At 26.3% G+C, this 21,096-nt stretch overlaps 1 protein-coding gene across 1 annotated transcript in view; it reads right to left on the reverse strand.

The window, feature by feature from the left end:
* Positions 1-21,096, reverse strand: part of LOC111621620 (low-density lipoprotein receptor-related protein 2-like) — a 153,765-nt gene that overhangs the window by 38,753 nt on the left and 93,916 nt on the right. The window contains 14 exon segments of the mRNA XM_023363813.1: positions 2,550-2,727; positions 5,964-6,192; positions 6,267-6,451; positions 7,067-7,269; positions 7,377-7,502; positions 8,793-8,912; positions 9,876-9,908; positions 13,267-13,506; positions 15,641-15,760; positions 15,887-16,000; positions 18,145-18,438; positions 18,730-18,879; positions 19,688-19,941; positions 20,587-20,782. Coding sequence (XP_023219581.1) covers positions 2,550-2,727; positions 5,964-6,192; positions 6,267-6,451; positions 7,067-7,269; positions 7,377-7,502; positions 8,793-8,912; positions 9,876-9,908; positions 13,267-13,506; positions 15,641-15,760; positions 15,887-16,000; positions 18,145-18,438; positions 18,730-18,879; positions 19,688-19,941; positions 20,587-20,782 — 2,442 coding nt within the window.

Genomic DNA, 21,096 nt, shown 5'->3' on the forward strand with positions numbered 1-21,096 from the left:
TATTTCTGTTGTACGAATTATTAATCAACATAAATCTACATTTTAAAGTAACATGTAATATTATGGTAATAACTGAATCAATCCATCTTGATTCAAGCATAGTTCTAGAAATATGTTAAAAAATAATGTAAATGTCAAATATAAAATTTTAATTTTTATATTGTATAGACAATATACTTATATAAAAAAAAGTTTCTTTTCTCCAAAATTGTTGAAACTAATATCATAAAAATAATATAGTAGAGGTATTATCACACTGCTATGATAACATTAAAATGACACTTCTATCAACAGAATGCAACTTTATTACTAGTATGTATTTCGATACACGAAATTATATAGATATCTGTATAGATCTAGAAATTTTATTTTTAGATATTGCCTCTTTATAATATAATTCTCATAGTATTGTGCAGTGTGGGTGAAAATAAATCTTAAACAGGTATGTTTTAAATTGTAGATTATAATTAATGTAAATTTCTCTGCAAATTTGTTCTATAACAGATATCTACCGTGTTTCCCCAAAAATAAGACATCCTCTAAAAATAAGATCTAGCAGAGGTTTTGCTGAATTGCTAAATATAAGACCTCCCCCTGAAAGTAAGACTTGGCAAAGTTTTTTTTTACTCATAATGGTTCGACAGATGGTTGAAAGTGGCCGTTTGGCTTTTTGAAAGTACAGCCACTGACTGGTCAGCAGACAATCATGCCACATGGCATGATTTGCATAAGACTATGGCTTGGGAATCACAGATTTGCATAATGTTACGGCTGGTGATTGCTAATTGGTCAGCCAGGAATCATGCCACATCACATTTGCATAATGCTATGGTTCAGTAAGCACTAACTTGTCATCGAGCCCAATGTCAACACTATAAAAAAGTTAAGTTGAAGCAAGAGTGGGAAGTCCACTCCAGCACAGGAACTTTATAAGTTCACTTCGGTTCATGACTTTGGTTTTATTTAAGTTCAGTTCAACACAACTGGATATACGTCACTCTCATCTAAGTTCAACTTGGGACTGAAAGTCTGCATCAGAGTTCGAGGCAAGGCTGGATATGTCTCGCTGTTTGTTCTACAACCACCAGAAGGTTCAATTTTTCAATTTTTTGTTAAACTATAAATGTAAATTCTTCTTCATGGAAAAATAAGACATTCCCTGAAAATAAGATGTAGCGCATCTTTGAGAGCAAAAATTAATATAAGACACTGTCTTATTTTTAGGGAAACACAGTATACATTTTTATGTATAGCTGATGAGGGTCTTGTGTACCAAAATATATACCAATAATACAGTTGCATTCTGATGATAGAAATGTCATTTTGATGTTATCAGTAGCAGTGTGATAAGTCTCTGTTATCTCTACTATAGTATTTGAGATATTAGTTTCAATATACTACATAATATAGTAAAAAATTAAATATATTAAAACATTGATATAAACAATAAAAATATTCTAAATTAGAATCAAATGTTAATTTATAACATTAACAAGAAGATACAATATTCAAAAAACAATTTCAAGTTCTATAAACAACTTATGGCTTGTTTCTAAAAGAAATTTTTTAATGACTAAAGTTTAAAATTAATATAAACATATAAACTAACTCAATTTGGAGATGTTTTCTAATAACTAAATATCTAACATCATTCAGAAAAATTTATGCTTCAAAAATTATAACAGCATTATCATTTCACTTAAAATTCTAAGTTATTTAGTAAATCATTTAAAAAGTTTTCAGCCTTTCCTTTCAAGAAACTAATTTTCAACAATCCATTTTAAAAGTTGTAGGATAGTTCAAATTTTAAAAGTATTTAAGTCAATACTGGAAAGAAATATTCTATATTTGAAAAAAAATTAAATATTTCAGCTCTATATAATACAAACTGAAGACAACTGCATAAAAAAAATACTTATTTTTAAGAATCTTTCAAAACAATTTTGGCATTTCTGAACTGCTATATTAAATTATAAGATTACTCAAATTATCGTGAAGATATCAAAATTATTCAAATAAAAAGATTGAAAATTATCATATTAAATCCAGTATAAATTGTTTGTATGTTGCTTTTACTGATCTAATTCTCAAATCTCAAATATTGAAAAAAAAATGGGAATTCCAAATATAAATTGTAAGTTTTTTACATTTGGAAAAAGCTATATCATCAATTTAAATATATTATACTTTTTTAAAATCATTTTAAATAACTAATTATAAAATATAACTAATACAAAGCATATATATTAGCTCTATATTAGCTATATTTTGTAATTATTTATTTAATACTAATTAAATTATAAGATTATTTATGTATTATTTTTAGTATATTAATAATGAAAAGAATGTACTCTGATTGTTTCTCACTAAAAATAAGCACGTGCATAACTAACTATAATTTTTTATATTTCCATTATAAAAATTATTTTAATTTGACTAAATTGTAATAAACTACAATTAACTTAATACATTAATTAAAAAAAAAGAATATATCTTTAAACATATACAATCATTTTCATTAAAAATATACCTTAATTTTGATTACATACATGCAGGTTGTAAAATAGGATGATTCACATGAATTCCGAGCGGCTGGCTTACAAGATGAGAAACAACTGTTTCATTTTCGCCTTTATACTTATGACAGGAAAGAACTCTGTTCAACTGACGATCAGTCCAATATAAGGTGTCTTCAAATATTGTTAAAGAATGTGGATGTAGTAGATACTGAAAACAAAATTAATTACTTAATGTTTTCAAATAATAATTATTATAATATTTTATTTTTAATTAGTAATTTAAAATAATATTAAATTACTCAATAAATTACAATTAAAAAAGAAATTAAGATATTTTATTAAATTATTTTTATTTATTGAATTAGTTTTATTATTATTGTTGTTGTTGTTGTTGTTGTTGTTGTGTGGTGTGGTGGTGAAATGTATCCTACTCAGCTTATATACCAGTACCTAATGCTATGCCAAACTAAAGTCAAAAAACAGCAACAGGAAAAATATTTTGTTCACAAACTTTTCTGTATATATCTGTGTTTAACAATTTCATGACTATGTGACATCTTTAGTATGGCAGATTTTCTGTAATGTATTTGCATACTGTTATAAAGCCCTAATGTTTCTAGATTTTTGTATAGTGTTATGTGTTATGTATGAATCATGTGAAAGAAAAAATTACTAGCACAATAAGTACATTACCTATTCTCCACATATGTTTTATTTCTTGGAAAGCTTTGAGTATTTACTAAATTTTTTAATTTATGTGTTTTGTATGTTGGATATCCTATAAAAAATATTTCAGTATACATTAACATTTAAATTTTACAACACTTGTCATTAAGAAACTTCTCGAATTTATAGCTAAATGGCATCCATGTACTGAATCTATGATATGAACTTCAGCAAAATAGAGGTAACCATGTGGACTTAGGAAACAGTAAACCAATTTCAAAGATCTTACTTAACTTTTTCAGTTGACACTTGAAAGATTCTCAATCAGCATGTTTTGCAGCAGACTAAACTGTGAAGAAATATGTCTATTGTAGTGCTTAAATGTTCCTATCATGTTGTTGTCAAATCACAAGTTTTGCCAATGTCACTCACAAAAAATGCACCTTGTTTCCACAATTGGACATGTCCAGTAGGAAAAATGCAGGCACACACACACACGCACACACATACTGGTGGAATGCACTTTGTTTATTTTGCAACAGATTGCATCAATATTGAATCTTTTAAAAATTAATCATTATTAAGAGCTACACTTACATCATTAATAAATTTTCTAGCTGCTGAAATAGTACCTGAGTAGAAATACAGGATAAGTCTGTAACTGATGATGAACTTGTCACATACCTCACAAAAAATTTTGTTCATGGATATTTACAATCACAGGTGAAAAGAACTATTTAGTTGACATAAATGACATATTTGCCAAGCCCCAGCTGCCATCATCAATACCTATAGTTTCTTTATCCTCTATGGCAGTAGTTCCAAATCTTTTATATAGTATTCCTCCTCCATTGTGACCCACATGAAATGGTGCCTCCTCTCACATGCACACAAGTGTTTATTGCTCTGTATTCAGTATTTATTTATTTATTTTTTTTTATTACAGATTAAATGATACTGGTAAGATTTGATTGAAAATATAATTTTACTATTAAAAAGTATTTTTGCAAAAGTATTAAAAAGTATTTGAATTGCACAAATAATCAATGTTTGGTTCTAACTCTGTCGGTCTTATGCGTAAGTCATTCACCACATTAAACCATGAAAGTATTATTTAACAATGTGGAATAGTTTGTAATGTCTTTGCAGCTGCCTCTCCATTCATAATGGAACACATTTCTACAGCTGCTGGAACCAACAAATTCTTGGCCAGATGTCTTTCAAACTTCACAAACTTTTAAGGCTGTCATTGGCAAGAACTTGAAAATAAATGATACACTGGGGCTGTTGAATGCCGAATTTGCTACAAAACTGAACTTGACATAACTAGCAGGAAAGAATAAGTGCAGGCAATATGCCTGCACTTATTTTTTCCTATCAGAGACTATACTTGTGTCATCAGTAGTAATCCTGCTACTATTGCTAAGTTCACTTTGAACTGCAGTTTTCTGCATTACTTATAGTTCTCTTCAAACAGCAATGCTTTCTAAATATCAAAACAATTGCTTTTGTTTAGTTAGCAAATTTACTAGAATATATGGGAACACCCAATAAATATTATGCACAATGATGGAAAAGAAATTAGAGAGTAATGGGAAAACATTGTGTGCTTGTGGAAGGCTGTCACACTGTGTTTGGAGGAGTATCTGTTTTTATCCATATACACTCACACTCTTCAGTCACACACTGACTAGTATTGCACACATCTGCTCATGCCTCCCCTAAAAATGTTCTGCATCTCCCAACGAAGGCATGCCTCACCAATTGGGAATTGCGGCTCTATGGTGTCAGCAACCTTTTTATTTAATGTCCCTTTTGATGGGTATGCCAATGTTGGCTAATATTAAAACATTTTATTTTTACCATTGTGTGGCTTATGCTTTTAAATCAGAAGTGAATATTATGTATTCAAAATTTTTATACTGTCAAATAAGTGTCACTCTTTTGATTTGCAAGTTATTTTATAATCACTTAAATACAAGGATGATAGTTTTAAACTTTTATGAAGTATGCATATTTGAATTTCCTTTGACCTGATATCTTTATGTCTAAAGATAGAATGCCACTATCTATTCATGTATCACCTTCCATAATTGGAAAATTTACCATTTTTGAAAAGTTAAGAAACTCACTTTCAATATTGAGGCTACATTATTAATAAATTTTATTATACATTTCCCAACTTTTTAAGCTGCAAAATGGTAGCTTCAAAAATTGGGAAATGTATAATGAAATTTGTTTTGTTTCGTCTCAATTCACAACAAATGATTGTAAATTAAAAATGTCCAGACAGAATGGTCTTCCCTAATATTTATATTATTTAAAAAATGTTTGTTTATTCTTTTACACAAATTTTAATTTGAATAACTGTTACTAAAACTCTAAATGTATGCAAAAAAAAAATTATCACTATTCTAAACAAAATTACAGTTTCTAGCTTTCTTCTCTCTGTTTTGCCTCTCCAAAATTACATTTGGTTATAATTACTGCATTTGTATGCTTATATTCTGCATATAATTGTATATAATAAACAATTTGAAAGGAGTACAGATTAAATAATGGGACAGGCTATATGATGATTTTTAATTTGCAATTATAAACACTTGTGTACAATACAAAAGATATTCCCATAGGTGCAAGATATAGAAAAGAGCAAGTTATGCAAAGTTATTATTTTTGTTGCAGCAATTTTCTGCGGGGTATACACCATTACAAACATCAAAATACAGTAAATATTCATATGATATTAAAAAACATTTTAATGAAACTTTCACTCACATGATTATGTCCTAGTACTTGCTGTCTCCCAGAACCATCATAATTACAAAAATCAATATAATCTAATTTACTATCAGCAAAATAAATTCTTTTGTTTGGGATGTCAATTGTCAATCCATTTGGCCAAAATATTTTAGTATGCACAATCACTTTTCTCATGCTTCCATCAAGTCCAGCACTTTCAATTCTTGGATTCTCTCCCCAATCACTCCAAAACAATAATCTAACACTTTGATAACAAAAATTATTAGTACACATTAACTTTTTAATAATTTCATTCATGACTTTTTAAAAATAACTTACTCTTCTCTTGGATCCACTGCTAAACCTCTTGGTTGACTAACATTTTCAGCAATTAAAACAATATGATGATTTCCATTAGCTGTAGCCACATCAACAGTGTTTAATCTAGAATCCACCCAATATAAATTTTTTGCTATCCAATCAAATGCCAATCCTTCTACTAAATCTAAGCCACTGTCAATTACCTAAAAAAAATAAAATATTTAAATATTTTATAAAATAAACCATAAAAATTAATTTGCTTATTTAAATAAAAGCTTTATAATATTTAAACCAATCTTTAAATAGTGCATAGTCTGAATATAAAATGGGTTATCAATTGATTTAAAATACTTCTTTAATTTTTTTTAATAATGTAAAGAAATATATAAAGAAGCAATTTTGTGATAAAATAAATATATAATAATAAAATTTTAATTTAAATACTTTCAAAAAATTACATAAATAATTTAAATATATTTTGATTTTTCCACAACCAATTAATACATCACCATATTGTGTAAAGAGAAATACAAAAATGTTAAATCCAAAGTATTAATATACTCTTATATTTTTTATTATGAAGTATATTTTTGTTTTTTAAATATTTAAAAATAAGGATCATCTGTCTTAACTTTATGAGATGACAATTTATTTTTAAAAGACTATTATTATGCACCTTTTGTATTAAATTTATTTGTAGTAAAATGTGTTACATCGATGTTAAAATGGGTTGCAAACAAAGATGTATGTTAAACAAATTAAAGTTTTAAATTAATTTTAAACATATTTTAAATAAAAAGTTCCATTATTTAACTTACAACTTCTGGATCTCCTCCTTTGACCATTTTATAAATTTTTTTTGCTACCATATCTGACCAATATAATGTATCTGTTTTCATGTCTGAAGAAGTAGCAACAACATTTTCCACTCTAACAGGAACACGTTCTAATGTTGTTGTATTTAAATTAGCTACAAGAATTGACCTTCTGTTTGAAATAACCAAGTATGCACTAGTCCAATCTATAATTCAAAAAATATGTAAGTTAATTTCAAGTGAAGAATATTTTTTTTAAATATTTAATTTTGTTTATTAAAAAAAATAATAATAATATTCAATTAGTACATACTATCTGCTTTACAGAAGTGGTGATCTAATCCTAAAGTATATCCTTCTTCACAAGTGCACTTATATGAGCCTTTAGAGTTGAAGCAACCTTGACTACATATTCCAGGTACAGCACATTCATCAATATCTGAATATATAATTAAATAAATATTTAAGGAAATGTCAATACTTAAAATATTTGAAATAAATAAATAAAACATGATAAACCAGTACTTAATATTTAAGTAAGAAATACATTACAGATGATGTTAATTGCATCATCATAATTATGGTACAATTTTGGAAACTGTGCTATAATTATTAGTCCTACAATTAATTTAACCATATTCAACTTGAAATAATTTTTATAAAAATTATGTGCAAAAAGCATTCCGTATATTATTTACATCCAGGTTGCAAAATTCACATAATTTGTTTTTCAACAATTTTCTATTAAAATAATATTAGTGTGTGTTTTGGTATTTCATTGAATATTTTTCATTATATAATTTATTGTAATTTTTGATAATGTTGAAAACATTTTTTTAACTAATTAAACAATGTCATAAATCAAAATATGTTAAAATGTCTTTTTTAATGTGATTTTTCCACTAGTCTTCAAATATTGGCATGAAAATTTAAAATATTTTTATCATAATGACAACATTTGGGTTTTTTGACAAAAATTCAATGTTTTTTAAATTAGACAATCAATTCATTTTTTTAATATATTTTAGCCATAAAAAATGCAAATAACTATAATAATATTCTGCTTTGTTTTATGATGGAAAGTTTATTAATTCAGATGTAAGTGAAATAGTTCTGCTTAAGAAATTGACACATTGCTAGTGTTTGAATATTGTATGTGAATTCATTTTTAAATTATGAAAAACTCAAATCAAAGTGATCATCAATTATTTACAGAATATTTTATTAATAATATTTATATTACATAAATGTATCTGTAGAAATATGATTAGGTGCAAATTATAATGCAGACTTTTTCATTTTTTATAATTTCTTTTCAAAATGCAAACCATAATCTTAAAAACTGTTTGTTCAGTACAAGCAATTTATTTTTTTATTAAGAAAAAACAGTGATTCTATATTGAATTTCAATTATCATCAAATCTACTTTAAGAAATCTTAAAACATTTATTGGACTTTTTGAAATAAGTGTTATGTTTTGAAATTTAAAAAACTGATTTTAATTAATTGAAAAATTTATAATTATAACCCAATAAATTAAATTAATACATTGTATCAGGTAACAGTATTATTTTCAATAGCTTTTACATCAAAATATTATTTTGAATTTTCAATTATTTTTATTTATATATAAATAGTTACACTAACAGAATTTTGAGTATTATTTCAAAATAAGATAAAAGTCTATAAAACTTTTTATATTTTTTAACATCTATTAAAAATTACTTACCAATACAAGTGTTTGTATCATTTAATTTTTCTCCTTTTGGACACAGACATAATGGACCAGTTGGGGTCTGCATACATTCACCTGTACATCCAACTTTCTGGTCTTTACATTCATTTAATTCTAAAGTTAAATTACAAGTGTTAAATAAAATAAAATAAAATTTTTTGTACATATCAATTTTTAGAAAAATATGTTTTACAAGATAAGTAAGAAAAAGTTTTATTTTAATATATATTTAATCTATTCTTTAAGTTTTAGTACTGACAATATATTCTTCATTCAGAAATTTAATTTTTATAAACTTAAAAACTGTGATACTATAAAATTTAACACAATAAAATACAAAATAAATAACAGAATTCGATTAAAACTTATTTTTGCAATTAAAAACATAAATGAATGAGAAAACATATAAGTTAAATTTAAAAATCTTTTTGAAAACTATTGTAAATTAATGAATATATTTTAAAGAAGGGTTTCTCAAGCTGAATTCCATGAATCTCAGGTAACCCTGAAGGAATATAAAAAATTCCATGAAACAAAAATATGTAATAGTGGAAAAATTTATTAGCCATCTTAAATTTGCATATAATATTCATCCACTGATAGTATGCAGACAATCAATTGCTGCTTCAACTCCAGAAACTTTTTAAAAGACAAATATTGCTGCTATTTAATTCTATTCTTGATTTATATTTTTATTTGCTAACAAAACACTGTATATATTTTTCAGGTTAATGTTAACAGAAATTATAGCTCAGTTTTAGTGTGGATGGGATACAGACAAATAAAGGTTCCTCAAAGTCATACAAGTCTTTTACAGCTTTGAGGGTCAAAACACAAAACTCACAGAATCCAACAAAAAAATTTAGAAATGATGTTTTAAAGTATGTATTTGTTCTTATTCTCAAAATTCATTTGAAAACAACAAATTTAAATTCTAGATAAATAAATTTGTTGTACATATTAAAAAATACTATAAAATAATTATTTTGTACAAAATTTGAACCAATGATATTTAAATCAAATAATATCATTAATATAAAAATAAATATCAGATAGGAAAATTACATATTCACTTACCACAAAGTGGACCTTCATCAGANATTACTTTGGCTTTATTCCGTTTATATTAGACTTTAATGACCGAACAAAAACGATTTAAAGCAATTGAGCAAAACTAAGTGCATATAATTTTTAATCACTGCTCTATCTGCTTTAAAAATCTCATCAAAAAATTAACTTAAAACTTCAGAGTATAAATTTATGGGGCTGATTTTGTTTTATAAAGTCAAATGTTTGTCAATTTAAGTGGAAAATATTCGAATTTATTATGTTTAAAAATTGTTAAATCCAATTTGTCTCGCTTTCTGTACGAATAACGACCCTTTTATGTAAAGTCTGATCTCGAAAAACACCTTTACACCTTGCCTATAGGTCCTATCCAATGTTTTCTTACATTCGATACGCATAACGCCCTTCTTGCGTAAGTATTATTTGAGAAATGCATTGCATTTGAAACGGTCTAACGCAAGCAAAAATATCATTTAAAATAAAGACAAAGATAATTTTGATTAAAAAAAAAATAAAAATAATTAATAAAAGCGGGTTAAAACTCTTATTTTAACATTATGTATATTAGAAAAATTTTTCTTTCCATTTAAATTATCGAATTCGTATTGGAACCATCTGCATAAAGTATAGGAAAAAGTTTAAATCAGATTTCCAAGTTTAAAATACACTGGATAGTTTCAGCAAAAATAAATTTTCCAGAAGAGAAAATAATTAAAGGACGTCGCATATCGATACGCTTTTCATTATTTTTTATTTTAAAATTATTATTTAAACTTCATCGATTAAACATTCTTATATCGATTCGCAGCTAGTCTAAGGTTCAGCCTCAATTCCGATACAGTTTCATGGCTGACTTTTACGTCAATAAAACAAGAATTGGTCGATAAGAAACGAAGAGAAAAACTCACCAGCAATAGAAGAAACAATGTTATGTCAACGACAGATCGGGCTTTCATGTCTTTTCTCTAAATATAGGCGATGGTAGTGAGAACCGGCAACCCCAGTGTCACAACTGTCGCACGTACAGAATGTGGATCTGTATATAACCGAGCAGATTGAGTCATCTTATAGGTTTTGTACGTGGGAGGTGACACTTATCCTTGTACATCATCAAATACCGTCGAAATATCGCGCGTAACTCCGGCTTAGAAAACCGGCCATCTAAAGCATCGGTATGTGTAGCACCTCTTCTAGCCAAACATAGAATGAAAACGAACGGTTGGTGGAGCCATCGTCGCAAACTGCAGCGCCATCGGCGGAAAAAACCTTGAAACTTTTCGGCTGATCGTGTTTAATTGCGCTTCATATTCGTTAATAACTCGATTTTTATGCCAAACGCACTTGAGCCAAACCCTAAAACACGCATTCTCAAACCGCGCGGTAATCCCTAGAAAACGATTACCATCCCTTCCGGATGATCTCACTTTTTTTCTTGACCACAATTGATCAGTTTTAAATTTCATTCGAGCGCAGACAATCGAACAACTCTGTGTTTCATTTTTTATTCGTATACAATTATGAAATAGATAAATCCACAATACTTTAATTAAATAATTACGTATAAATAAAAAATACGTTAAATAATACATCCATTTAATTAAACAAACAATCAAATAATTTTTAAAGGGATCATAAAGATAAATCTAAAACACAGAACTAAAAACTCGATACTTATTTAACTGATGACTCATTTTAAAAGTTAACTCTATGAAATTTATGATAGTTTGAGTGGTTTTAAACGGGAGTCAAGTAACGAGCATTTTCAGTATCGTGTATTTTGACTATTGTAACTATCGAATACCATCTTTTGTTTTTTATTTAAGCCAAAAATAAAATAAAATAAATTTAAAAAACACAGGGTTATCCTTTTTACTCAATTCCTAAATTCCCTGACTTTCCAAACATGTTCTAATAAGTTTTTACTATTTTCGTATCATAAATTGACAAGTAACAAAGCTTTATATTAGATGAAAAATGAATCATTTCATAAAATATAACTCTTGAAAATATACTTTGATATACAGTGGTGCCTCGTATAATGTACTTAATCCGTTACAGGTGCACGTCCATTAAGTGAAAAGTCTGTTACACGAAACGCATTTTCCCATGAAGATACATGTTAAAACATATAATTCGTTCTGCAGCATAAAATAACCATAATGTACCATTAAAGAAAAAAAGAAAAAGAAAGAAAATGGAGCAGTCACCAATTATGCCGGGTAGTCAAATGTTGTGAGAAGGAGGTGGAGGAACACTTTCTTCACACATTCATACAGATACACATTGCAGCAGGTCTCTTTTTATTGTTTTTTAATTGCAGTCAGATTCAGGAGAGGCTACCGGAGCTTGCAGGGTCAACTCTTCTTGTTCCATCCTTTGTTTTTTGGCAACTGACTTCTTGAAAAACATGTCCAAGGTGGTCTGTTTCTCTCTTTTCTTCAACACCTGTCGGAAATGACAGGCAAGGGTGTCATTGTAGAGATCATTGATCCTGTTGGCCTCATCTCTGTTTGGATAATGAGTGTTGGTGAACTCCTGAACCTTTCCCCATTTGACAAGGAAGTTTTTGTCAACTTTCACTCCTTCTGATGATTTCTTGCTTTGTTTCAATTGAAATCATCTTTCTGTTTTTTTTTTTAGAAGCCATGATTTGCGAAACACTTGAATAAATGTAAATACCCTGCACTGAGGTGATGTACGTAATAAACAAGGGAGCAAGCCGAATCCCAATGGGAGCTCTGTACTTCAGATATACTAATAACATATTCTAATAATACTAATATATTATAAAAATAGCAGATTGTCACTGGCAACGACAAAAGAGTGGAAACATCATTCGCACTTGTTCACCACATGTAAATGCCGAATGGAAAGTCCATTGTTCGCAGCCAGTCTGTTGCTCGAGTCACGTAACAGCCAAACAGAAAGTCCATTGTTTGCAGAGTCCATTATACGAAACACCACTGTATTTGAAATGCTATTTTAATTTAATAAAAATCTCTTACTGTTGGCTTGTAGATCTAAGAGACAATTTTTATGATAAAAAATTCATTTCTATACACACACACATACATAGTATATATGGTATGGCAATCTCAGAGAGAGCAAGAGTGATCCAAGTCTGGTTTTTGATGTTATAGCATTAACATGTGGAATTTGTTTAAAAGCAACTGTTATCTAATGCAAAGCAGATTCAAATGGAATTTGTTGTTACATCCAAGGCACAAAGAAAAAACAGAAAAAAGAAAAATATGGAAAATAATATGTAAAATTTTTCAATGATTATCTCAAAATTAGAATTTACTTATATGGATCATTCTTGCTCTGAGGTCATCACATATAATGTGGATTTTGAAAAATATATTTATAATTATTAATAAAACTTCTAAAAAATACTTACGACAACCCAATTCATCTGAATTATCATTACAATCAGGAACACCATCACAATGATAACTTTCATGAATACATTGTTTTAAATTTGCACACTGAAACTGTGAAGATGTGCATACTATTGGAGGGCAATTCTGTTCATCAGCTTGATCAAAACAGTCATTGTCACCATCACAGATCCAACTCTGAGGTATGCAGTGTCCTGATCCAGGACATGTAAATTGATAATATGCACAAGTTTTTTCAGCTACAAATACAAATATTTTTAATAAAATTAAAATTTTAATTAATATAGTAAAATTACAACAATGGAAAAAAAATTAAATTGTTTATAAAAACATAATTCAAAGTTTTTATAATAATTTACAAAAATATGTTGGCTATTATAAATATTTTAAACTGAAGTAATTATTGATGAATGCAAAAATATCAGCAGATGATAATAAATCAAATAAATAAATAAAATGTTATTAATTTAAAAATATATAAAATATTTAAAACATGTCACTATCAATAATAATACAGTTTATCATCTGATTTTTGCCATTCAAATTCAAAATTTTGTGTGATATCTAAAAATATGCATTTTCCAAATATTCTTCACGATAAGTATCATACAAGAATAATGTATTACTTTCATGACAGTAATTCCATTAAAATTATTTAAATTTTTTTATTAAAATAATAACAAATTATTTCATTAGGGAAGCTAAGAAATTATAACATCATAATTATTATATTTAACCTACTTTCATAATTGTATTCTAACTCAATAATTTTGTAATGATAAGAAATATCTTCAATAAATTTTCTAAGCATAAAATTATAATCAATATCATCTATTGTTATATTACATTCAACATCCATATATATTAAAAAATTATATAGTTTGATTAGGAATCTTTACAAGAAAAATATTCAAAAGTTCAAAACATTTTTTTAATATTTCAATATAAAAGAAATATATAATTATGTAAGACTAATACAATTAACTACTTTAAGTAATTATAAATATTGTGACTGCATCTATATGAAAAATATAGAAGTGTAAATACATTTATTGTATGACTGTAAGCATGGCCTTATACATTATCATGTTATAAGTCAATATATTACATAAAAAGACTTGTAACAATGAAAACAAAACATGTACAAACAAACAAAAAACAAACTTAGTAACATTAAAGATTACAAATAAAGTAAAATGAACAGACTATTAACATATATCATTCTTCATACCTTCAACATATTTATATATACCTATTCACTGAATAGGTATATATAAATATGTCTGAATATCTACACACAATTTCTATCTTAGTAGTTTCAAAACCATTAGAAGTAATCATTGTACACTGTAAGTTTGAAATTCAATATATAAAAACTAGAAATTCTCCCATTAAGCATAATGGAATACATTTTATGAGAAAGTAGAGCTTGAAGAATTGAGAAGAGTAGAAATTTCAAGAAATTCAAGAAGAGTTGTTAATATTTCTACAAATTAAGTAGTTTATACTATCTGTTGTAACATAAAGAGCAACAAAACAAAATTTCACCTGGAGTGGACAAAAACAGTAGGAGTTATAAAGAATTCACTTACACACAGACAAATAGATTTAGGCCTTTAAAATAATATTAAAATCTTTCTTTAAAAAATTTCTTTAAACACTACATTCTGAGTAAACACTGTATTGTCTTTTAAAAGATTTCCTTGCTAGACACCTTAATATTGTTTTGGTGACTGATGTTATGATGCTGTTTCTGCAGCCCTTGACAAAGCCATTTCTAAATTCCATGTTGATAGAACAAAGATAAATTTTATGTATGTTAGTTAAGTGAGCGATAACATTTTCTAAATAACAGCTTGTTAGATCATTACTTTCAATTGGATAATAGAGTGTCATGTGGTCACTATGAAAAGATATATTTTTTAAATTGTTATAGAAGTGACAGAAGTAACTTTAAAAATGATAAAAATATATCATTTTTAAAGTTAAAATTTTAAAATTAATGAAGTATGTTTAAAATATATCATTTGCCAACACATTTAAAAATGCAACTTAAGGGAAATTCCCTCATCAAGCACAAATGTCATGAGGTCACTGACATTACTGCAATGTAAGTGTGAATCCACCAATCTGAAATTGATAAAACATTTATTGTACAGCTATTATTAATGCAAAATACATGGCCTATACTTCTGTCAGAACATTAAACTAAAATAACTAAACTTTTATCTGAATTGGATAAAAATTGCAGGAGTTATAAGGAATTCACACACACACAGATGACAGCTTTTATATTAGTAATGTAATCACAACAATTTTTAAAACTTAAATTTTTTATTTTTGTAAATTAAAAATGTTTTGTATGATACTTACTGCAGAAATCACCTTCATCAGAACCATCACCACAATCATTTTCTGAATCACATTTCCAAGATTTTGGAATACAACGTCCATTATCACAACTAAATTCTGAAGCTTCACATGTAACATTAACTACAATGAAAGTATGTAATTAGTGTAATATATCTTGTTAAATCAATTTTAAAATTATTAAATAAATATATATAAATACTTTAAACACTTCTTTTATAAAATTTTATAAATTTAAAAATTTCTTACCACACCCTGTCTCATCAGAATAGTCTCCACAGTCATTGTCAGAATCACATTTAAAATTCTGAGGAACACAACGACCACTACCGCATTGAAATTCTCTTGGACCACAAGTTGTTTCTATAAAATAAAACATAGTAATAACTTTTCAAGAGAACATCATTGATGCAAACATTATATTATTGTTCTAAATATACTAATTAAAGAATATTTAAATTTTAAAAATCTTTACCCACAACTATGTATTAAACAAAACTTACACATGCATGTACAAAAGAATAAGAAAATGAATGATTATAAAGTATCATCTAAATAAATATTTCTTATAAACATATATTAAATGCAAAAGTATAATATCAAGTAAATACTGTATTTCTGCACAAATAAGAGCACTTATGTGAAAATTTTAAGTGAAAATATTGTTATAAGTAAAGCAAGTTTGAAATACAGTCCTGCTTCACTTATAAAAGCATATCTTGCATATAAGAGCATAAATTTATGTGTACAAGCTTGTTTTGGCTTATAAGAGCATTGCACTGTTAAGTTAATTAAATATAGGGGACAGATAAAGTAACTATTCAGTGACATCTCTGTGGTAACCATTATAAAAAATAAAAAATGCCTCCAATACTATGAAAGATTTTTTATGTTATTTATGGAATATTAATATAAAGCCAATTTTGCCTCATCTATAAGAATGCTTTTACATGTGCAGAAATATAGTATATTGAGAAAATTCAGTTTTCAAACATTTTCTCCATATATTTTATTGTTAGTTGATATATCTAAAATATTTCAAACTTTTATTCTTTTTCTTTTCAATTTACTTTTCAGTATAGCTCAGAAAGCATCCTACATCTTATATATTTTAGAAATATCTTTTTAGTATATAAAATAAAATAATAAAAGTTTTAAACACAGATATCCCACATTAGCATAGCAGAATTATAAGATAACTAGCATATGAGCCTGACATTACTCAAATAAAAAATAACAACAAAGATTAAGATTATTAGATTATTTCATATTTCTAATCCTTCTGTTATATTAAAGTATTTGATTTATATTTACAAAGGTTATCTTACATAAGGGTAAATGTGTTAGACTGGTGACCAATCTAAGACACATTTTAAAAATTCTTTAAATTGGTACAGTAAAGGAATAAAGTATTTTTAAAAGGTGTTAGATTGGTCACTTGGTGTGATAAACCCTTATGTACTAAAACACTAAAATGAAACAATTACAATCAAAGAAATAAACAAAAAGTTTATTCATTTGATTGTAATTGTAATCCAAGAAAAACATATATAGGTGAAATTACACAAAAATTAAAAATATGCATAAAACGATAAAAGGAAATTATGCAAATTCTGCAGTGGTGGAACATTGCAATAGTAAAATGGATGTGAAATAAATTTAAACACAATTAAAATTAAGAAAAAGAAAGCAACAATTTTAAACGTCAGTTATTTGAACATATCTACATAAAAAGACAAAACAATAGAATCAATAATAACCTAAGATGGGAAGGAAATCCATCAATCATGGTAGAGCATAATCAATGACGACAGCAATAGGCAAAGAGATATAAAAAGAAGGAAGTGATAGGTGATGAGTAATTTATTAGTTAAAGTGAAAAAGATGGTTATGTAAGTTAATTTTATTTTTGTGAATAATTTTGTAATTTGAAAATTTTAAAAGAACTTTTTGAAATTTTTAATACAGAAATATATATCAATATTTAAGCAATGTTAAAATGGTGATTCTTCTAAATGTGTTTTGTGCATATTTTGATGTAATTGGCTACAAAAAATCTGTAAGTTTTACTATATCGTTGTCAGGTTTTTAGATTATTGTAATATAAATTTTTTAATTGTTATATACATTATTTTAGAACATCGTTGTGGTAAACCTACTGAAAAGGGACGAATATCATGTGTATTATGTGTACAGGGAAAACAACAGGTGAAAAATAATAATTTTTTGTTTTTCTGATTAAGAACTTCTCCTTTGCAAATAACCAGTACATCAGTATAATTGTCTTAATAATATAATAAGTCCCAGTTGACAATAATAGAATAAAGTAAGATAGAAAGACATAAAGGCAATTTAATAAACATATAAACTATTTAATACATATATAAGTGAGGATGTTTGTTTGTTTCCTATACAAACAAACAAACATCCTCATCTATATATGTAAAAATTAAAAACATAATTAGAATACAATATTTATGAAAATAATATGACAGTATAATACTTACGAGTACAATTTTTCATTTCATCAGAATTATCAAGACAATCATCATCACCATCACAGACCCAAGTTTTAGGAATGCATCTTTGATTATCACAGGTAAAATCCCATGCATTTGGACAACTTTGAACTGGTGGTTCAGCATTAGGATCAGCAATACAGGTTTTGCTATCATTAGCTAATTTTTCTCCATAAGGACATCCACATTGCACTCTCAAATCTGGACCCTGAGTACTATTTGTTGGTATTGAGAAACAGAATTTCTGACAATTTCCGTTATTAGATTGGCAGGGATGACGACCTATTAAAAAAAAAATGTGTACAATTAACAAGTATTGTTAATAATTCACTTGGAAAATAAACAGAATTTAAAAATATGTTTATGAAACTTTTCTAGGCTCTAAACATATTACATTCTGTGACGATTAAAACCAAACTGTTGTAGTTATGAAAAATAAAAAGATATCTTTATAACGTTTTCATTTTTCATTAATATTAATGATTAATATTATATCTTAATATATAATATTAAACTCAATTTAATAGCAAAACATCTTAATGAAAATTATTTGAACATCTTTAATATATTTACTGTCAATTTTTTGATTATCTCGACTATAAACTTTAATGCCATATAAACGACTTCCTTCTTCAACTGAGGCAACGATTTTTTCATGTTCTCCAGTTTCTTTATTCATGCGAAGAATAGCATCTAGTCTCCAATCAGTCACAAAAAGCCATTCTATAAAAAAATAAAATATATAATATAAAATACTATATTATATAAAATATATAATCAAATAATTTTTAATATCAATGAAAAAGCTCTTCATACATTCAAATATTAAATTTTACTATTATAACTCAAGCTGAAAAAAAAACCATAAAAAAAAATGCCACAAAATAAGTTTTATAAAGGTTTTTTTTTATACAAAAATTCATTAAGCTATAGAAATTCAAAAATTCTAAAACTTAAATATAACATATATGTCATTCTATATAAAGAATCCATTGATGAATACAACAGCTTATTGAATATTAGAAAAGAAACAAAGTCCCTATCTTTGAGAAAAAATATAAATTATCCTCAGCCAATATGCAAAAACAACATAATTAATTATTGAAAGAGTAAACTGATAGAATATTGCAAATGTCAACTTCCTAAGTGAATTAATAAAAATTCAATTATATCTTCAATTAATCTTTCTCAGAATCTTTATAAATTAATTGAAAAATAAAAGTGTGCTTTTTTAACATAGAAAGTAAATAAATAAATACATTTACATTTTAATGCATGTATAATTTCACTAAGTTCAGCATTAATAAAGTTCCTCGCTTGGATGAAAATTCACTGAGTTCAGCTAAATGCTGAACTCAGTGAATTTTCATCCAAAAACTACACAAAGCTTGGCATGAGGTTTTTGAATCTACTTTTTACTATGCATAATTTATTTATTTATTACAGGTATTTAAAAAAAATAAATTACAATAATCTCATGCAAGTAAATTATTTTGAAAACTTTTAAACAAATTCATAAAAATTTATTTACCTCCAAAAATTACTAATGAAAATGGATGTTTTATTCTTGGTGAATTAATAGTTCTTACATCTGTACCATCAAGATTGGCATGTTGTATATGATCTAGAAGTGCATCACACCAATACAATCTATCTCGACTGAAATCAATACTTAATCCATTGGGCCATCCAAGCAAAACACCTCTAAAAACCATTACATTGCTTCCATCTAAATGTGCTCTGCTAATATTTGCAGGTCGATCCCACTCGGAGAAAAATACATATCTAAAAAAATTTAATTTTAAACATAAGACATAAATGAAATATTAGATATTGATTTTTCCTAATACATTTAGAACAATTAAATTTCTTCTAATTGTAAATATACAAAATATTAAACAATTAATAATATTAAATAATATCCAATAAACAGAAACATTTATTTCTTTATATATTTATATATTATTCAAAACTTACAATTAATTAAAAAGCTATTTTAATAATGGTTTCTCTCTTAACTACAAATAAATCTTGGAATAACAATGTACATAAAATGCATTATATCAATTTTTGTAAAGTATAAATTGTGGATTGATTTAATGTATAAAGTAGTACTTTAATTTATACATTTATGTACTGATATGAGTTTGATAACTAAATTAAAAGATTTTTTAATAGAATGGAGTTGTTCAAATTATTTCATTCTGAAATTGAATATAATATTTTTAGATGTATTTACTAATTATATATCCTCACATAAAATTTTAAAAAATAATGCCCCATATATAATCAACTTATCCATCTATCTCAATTACTTCTTATTACTATGCAAAAATGTGCATATCTGATATTCTTTATAGATATAAATTGTAAGTTATATATGTGTAGAAGAGTTTTAACATATATAGTTAATAAAATAATAATAAATACCCTTTATTTGGATGAACAACAATTGCTCTTGGACGTTTTAAATTTTTTAATAATGTACGGCGATATTGGAAATTCATTACACTGATGACATTTAATGTTCCTTTACGGCTGTCAATATAATAAAGATTATTGGAAACCCAATCAAGAGCTAAACCTTCAACTCCTTCATTCTGTGATGCCAGAACATTTTCCTTCCCTAAAAGTAAAAATATAATTTATTTTTAAGATTGTGTAGTATACCTAGATTAATACATATATATATGTTTGAGTGAAGCATTCTATTATTTTACATATATAAATAAAATAATACTTCACTCTAAAAAATAATTATGTACGATTGATGAGCTTAATGTCTAATCAAAACACTGGAGATGATGTTTAAAATATGTGTTTTAGTAATAAAAATATATTTTTATTACTAAAACACATAAAAATAGTAAAATCAATATTCATAAGAATTCCATCACTTAAATTAATATATTATATTATTAAATCAATTAAGTATAAAAT

This window comes from Centruroides sculpturatus, unplaced genomic scaffold (assembly GCF_000671375.1).
Source record: "Centruroides sculpturatus isolate CEXI.00-Female unplaced genomic scaffold, Cexi_2.0 scaffold232, whole genome shotgun sequence".
NCBI classification, from domain to species: Eukaryota; Metazoa; Arthropoda; class Arachnida; order Scorpiones; family Buthidae; genus Centruroides; species Centruroides sculpturatus.